Consider the following 6,000-nt stretch of genomic DNA (forward strand, 5'->3'; position numbering starts at 1 on the left):
CAAATAATGTATGAACAAGGTAAATAATTTATAAACATGGCAAATATTACGGAAACGATGCAAAACCATTTTGATTACTAAACAGACCAAACAAAACGTAAATAAGTACTGATAAAGTCCCATACGTGTACTACATAGAAGGAATACATGAAACAGAAACGTCGATTTAAAACATGGTAAAAATTAATAAAAATGTGTATAATTTTCATTAGTCTATTATTAAGGGTTGATTTTATTTATCAAATATCAAATTGAATATATATAATCAACAATGAGTGAGAGAGGATGGACAAAGGGGAATACGATATAAAACATGGTAAAAATTAATAAACATGCGTATAATTCACATTAGGCTATATATACATATCAAATTGTCAGTTTATTTTGGTCCTATGAGTTAGATATCTCGGCAGGTAATAATGTATGGACAAGGCATATCAAACAAATACTGTGCAAAATAATTTCGATTAACAAACAGATACAAAAAAGTTAATAAGTACTCATATCTCCTTACATACATTATATATATAAATATGGTATGACAGCATGGTAAGTAAAACTATCACCCTTTATGACAGACAAAAAAAAAACAGCTTGTCTACACGGTATATACCATCTACTTACCGCTATACACTATGTAATGTGTTACAACCCTTAATAAAGCCGACGATGAAAGGCATTACTCGACTAACGAAAGCTAAATTTAATATAGCTTATTTGGTCGAGTGGTCTAGGCCGCTGGACACTGTTTAGGCGGTTTTGCCACGTATTCTCAGATGCAGAGGTTCGAATCCCGCTGAGGGAAGACAAAAATCTTGCATTGTTTAGACGAAGTATATATATATAAATTATGGTGTCAGCCCTGTATGACCACAGTTTATCCAATGGAGAACGTCTGTCGTAAAGTTGTCACATATTTAGACGTATAATTTTTACAGATAGCAAATAAATGCCATTGGCCTTGCATATTGAATTTAAAAAGGACAAATTTGTTTCTGCATATTGAACAAGATATCAAACCAGAAGCAACCTTATGTTTCCTCAACACAGCACAAAATACTAACTTAAAGTAATGTACACGACAGTATACGGTGCATTAATTCATAACACAAAGTTTTAAAAATAACTCTAATAAAACAGGACAGCAGTTTTAATGCTGTTCTTATTTCAAAGTCAAAGGGGAGTTACACTAGGAACATAAGCTCACATCTCATTGCAAGTTCAATGCGGATATAAGTACCGGTTTGAGATCGGTATCATTTGTTCAAATTAAATAATACACACCATTATCAATTATTAATTCTGGCTCTACCGGATCTACTACTACTGGTGGTTCAACAGCCACGTCTAAAATACAAAGTTATATATAAAAATAAACTTTTCAAAATAACAACTATTTTGATCAATTCAGTCCCATTCTTGTCTTGTAATACATACAAAATATACATGCATCAGGCACGACGATTTAAAGCATGGTAAAAATAAAAACAAACCGATATATAATGTAGCTTAAGTTAACTTGTTATTATAATTTCATTTCTTAAATGACACATTGAATATATAAAATTAACGATGGAAAAGACTGGATAAAACAGGGAAGAGTTGTCTTATTGCCAATATTGTTATTTGATAATTATATAAATACGATTTAAAAATTACCTTGCATATTCTGTCGATGCACTATGAACTAAAATTATATTTGGCGAAAAATATGACAAAATGTTCACAAATATGACCAAAGCACCATCTTAGAAATTTATTACATAAGTACCTTCAGTTTTCTCCGATGAAAGGCTTGGTGCATCAGGCACAGGAGCAGGAACCGGATCTCCTGTAAATTTATACGGTTTACATTTAATGAAATGGCTGCTGAATTCAACATGGACGATTGTTACCCATTTTCTGTTACTGATTTCATGTAGTTTGGTTCTTTTTTCTCTTTGAAAAGTAATAGAATTTTGCTAGAACTAATAGTTTTTAAATTACAATTTTCAGAACATGCACTTTTCAAGTATAAATGTACTAGTATTACTTTTCAGTTTTAATGAAATCAATTTCAGACCAATCTATTTCTGACTAAAAAACTGATCTAATCATCATGTGAATATATATACACAATACAAATATCACATTTGTATAGCTACACAAATAAATGTAAATAATGATATAACAATCGATACGGATGGAATTTGCCCTTTCCAGTGTGCAGCATGTTCACTCAGTAATTGAGAAGTATTGAACCTTAAATACACAATTTCTAAAGAGACCTCACGAACAGGGGTTCAACTTAGGTTCATCATAAGACCGTGATTGACAAAACATGAGGTATACAAAGAAAATAAATGAAATAATACATGATAGATTAGTTATTATTTTCTTTTATTCGTGCCACATCAAAAATACAAAGACAATATAACGGGGAAAAGGGGGGGGGGGAGTAAATAAATAAATAAAAAAAAAAAAAGATAAGCTAACTTTAAATAAAAACAATTAAATGCTTTTTATAAATAGAATGCTTACAGCATATAATGACGATTGCTTCATCGGCATTTAGATAGAATCATTCAGATAATGCATATTTTCTCCTTACTGATATTAAATAACGGGAAATATTGATAGTTTTATTATAATTACAAATGTACCTTTAATATTCAATTATAATTATCTAATTACTGATTTTTGTTTTCAAACATTAAACCATATATCCATTGTCATTTCGATACATTTAGTTAATTGATTTCGTCTGGAATTAATATGAAATATTTGAGAATGCACGTTAAGCAATCAATAAATCGTTTCTAGGACTACATTAATTATTATTGCCTTAAGTATTTTAAGATTTGAAATATCGTGCTTAGCAGTCTCTTTATGTCACGAATAACCGTTATAAGTTGCTTTCATAAATAATAAAATATGAAAGAATTCTAAAAAGCAAATTAAACCCTGTCCTTAGAAAAAGTATTTTTTGGCAGCGAAATTTAAAAATTTTAAAAATCAAAATAAAAATTATGAAAAGGTATCGAGTTAGAAACTGAAATATCAGTAAATGTCGATAAAGTTAAATAAATATATTTGCAAGACACTTACCTGCAGCAAACATGCAAGCAGCAAAGGCACACAGTATTACGAAAACCTTCATGGTAGATGGTATGTTTCTAGACTGTTGTTGTAAATGACTGGTAGACAACCGTTTTGCGATTGCTTTTTAAATTACTGTGTTTTATACCCCAGTATAGTGTAACAGCTGTTCTATAATACGTGGGTTGCATTCGACTCTGTCCTTATCATATTGTATTGAAACGACAGATTGATACTTTAAATTGATTTCCAGTTAATATATGACCAGTTAACAACTTGTGACGAAAAATTTAATTATAAATTATTTTAATATTTTAAACTATCCAAAGTTAGATAAAGATATATACAATAAAACTATTTAATTCTATTCAAGTACAACACTCAGAACATTATCAATTGATGTTAAAATTCTAGCTCAAAAAGATGTTTATCAAATTTTTTGGTATTTTTTCTGTTTTTAACCACAAATTATGTTTTACAATTTTAACTTACTGCAAAGTTTACACTGGGAATCAATTTGGAATCGCGCTCGATGCCTATACATTAATTGTTTTTAATAGTTAAGGTTTATCCACCAATTTTCATTCAATTTCTCGTCCTGAATATGCATGAAATATTTGCCACTGGACGTTAAGCAACCAACAATCAATCAATCAATCATTCAATTTCAATAAATTAAATTCTGATCCCGGTTTATCAATCATATCATTAAAAAAAAAATTGTAGGAATCCTAGAGCAAAAAAATTGTTTTAAACATTTCTGATTTTCAACAAAAAGTAAGATTTTGTCACAGATATTATCAATTTGCATTGAATTCGAAACGAATTTTCTATCATAGGTACATGTTCAAACACTTTGCATACAAAGTGTATAAAATCGGATGAGGAAATCTTAATTTTATCTTTGAGTCGATCTGATGATTAAGGTGATAGGTACGTAAATGGACAATCTCGCGGAATTTTATGAAATTTTGCATACTAGAGCATCAGGAACTGCACATGAATACCAAATATATATATATATATTTAACTCTTATACTTTATGAGATATAGGAAATAAAATATCCGAAAAATAGTAGTATTAATGTATAGAATACACGTACATATCGTTAAAATCTTCAGCAATTTTGATTTGAAATTTACATTTCTCGAAGTCCTGTCCTACGAATTTCATCTAAAAATGATATGTTATTGCTACTGAAATTTCCGTTTTATTGATATTAAACTTACAGGGGGTCACCGAATTCGTTTTTTGCCGAAAAGGCAAAAATAATCGTGAAGTCGTGGCAAGAAATCTAAATTTTCGATGTTTTTAGATATTACAGAGACACTTGCATGATTTATACAGGAAAAACGAATTCGGTGACCCCCTATAACTTTCATATCAATAAAATAGTGGCAATAACATATCATTTTTAAAGAAAATTCGTAGGACACGTTTTTTGAGAAAACGCAATTTAAAGTAAACTTTTCAATATTTTTTTTTCGATATTTACGTGTATCCTATACATTTGTACTTCTTTCTACAGACTATTCAATTTGCTGTGAATCCGAAAGTATAAAAGTTACTTATATATTTTTTTCGATATTCATATGCAGGTTCACATTCTAAAATGGCTTGCAAAATTTCATAAAAATCCTTGAAATTGTCCATTTACGTACATGTTACTTTAAGCTATTTTCAACAGATTTTTATAGTTTGTTCTTATGTTGTGCTGTAACACCACTGTCCCAGGTTAGGGAGGATTGAGCGCCCACAAACATGTTTAACCCCACCACATTTTTGTTGTGCCTGTCCCAAGTCAGGAGCCTGAAGTTCAGTGGTTGTCGTTGGTTCATGTCTGTCATAATTGTTTTTCGTAAATTGTTTTGTTATAAATTAGGCCGTTAGTTTTCTAAATTGAATTGATTCATATTTTCATTTATTGTATAGCCGACTATACGGTAAGGGTTTTTCTCATTGTTGAAGGCCTTACGGTTGCCTATAATTGCTTAAATCCATTTCATTTAAACTTTGGTGGATAGTTGTCTCATTGTCAATCATACCACATCTCCTTAATTTTATATTGTGGTATGAAATAGAAGTGTTGACGGACGGACGAGTAGGTGTCGGACTTGTGGTATGAAATAGAAGTGTTGACGGACAGACGAGTAGACAGACAGGGTGTACATTTCTCAGTTGATTTGATAATGTAAAATCATCGTTCTCCCAGTATTTTAGCTATGTCATTAAAATGCTAAAGGGTAATCTCTTTTTAGCAATTCATATTTATTATTTTTTTAATTACGCCAAAGAATAATATAAATCTAAGATGAAAAATATTATGATTGAAAATTTATTTAACAATATGTTTGTGAAAATGAATAAATATCCTGAAAAAACAATGGCATTTTGCAATAAGTTCTAAACATTTCATGTTGACGCGATTTATTCTCTTTTCGAGGGACTGAGAGTGGTGTGCTTCTATGCGGAGTAGGGTTGGGCACCCACTAACATGTTTAACCCCGCCACATTCTGTATGTGCCTGTCCCGAGTCAGGAGCCTGTAATGCAGTGGTTGTTGTTTTTTGCTGTATATCATATTTGTTTTTCATTCATTATTTTGTACATTAATCAGGCCGTTAATTTTCTCGTTTGAATTGTTTTACATTTGTCATTTCGGGGCCTTTTATAGATGACTATGCGGTTTGGGCTTTGCTCATTGTTGAAGGCCGTGCGGTGACCCATAGTTGTTAATTTCTGTGTCATTTGGTCTCTTGTTGAGAGTTGTCTTATTGGCAATCATACCACATCTTCATTTTTATATAAAATAACGTTTTTTGTCTCGCCTGCGACGAAAGTCGCAGAAAGCGAGACATAGGAATTGCTTTTCCGGCGACGGCGTCAACAATTGTTAAGGTATATATCAGTTTGACGACTATT

General features: G+C 30.9%; 1 protein-coding gene across 2 annotated transcripts in view; it reads right to left on the reverse strand.

The window, feature by feature from the left end:
• The window catches only part of LOC127738865 (histone H3.v1-like), a 136,868-nt gene extending 133,614 nt beyond the window's left edge, over positions 1–3,254 (reverse strand). The window contains exons 1-3 of one of the 2 annotated variants that reach the window (XM_052250320.1): positions 3,088–3,254; positions 1,772–1,831; positions 1,285–1,347 (exon numbers count right to left, since the gene is read on the reverse strand). In XM_052250320.1, the coding sequence (XP_052106280.1) occupies positions 1,285–1,347; positions 1,772–1,831; positions 3,088–3,139 (175 nt within the window). In that variant the 5' untranslated portion in view covers positions 3,140–3,254. The remainder of the gene's footprint in view (positions 1–1,284; positions 1,348–1,771; positions 1,832–3,087) is intronic. The other variant, XM_052250318.1, reaches the window with a different exon arrangement.
• Between the last annotated feature and the right edge of the window lie 2,746 nt (positions 3,255–6,000).

The sequence above is a fragment of the Mytilus californianus genome, unplaced genomic scaffold (genome assembly GCF_021869535.1).
Source record: "Mytilus californianus isolate M0D057914Y unplaced genomic scaffold, xbMytCali1.0.p SCAF_4, whole genome shotgun sequence".
In the NCBI taxonomy this organism is placed as follows: Eukaryota; Metazoa; Mollusca; class Bivalvia; order Mytilida; family Mytilidae; genus Mytilus; species Mytilus californianus.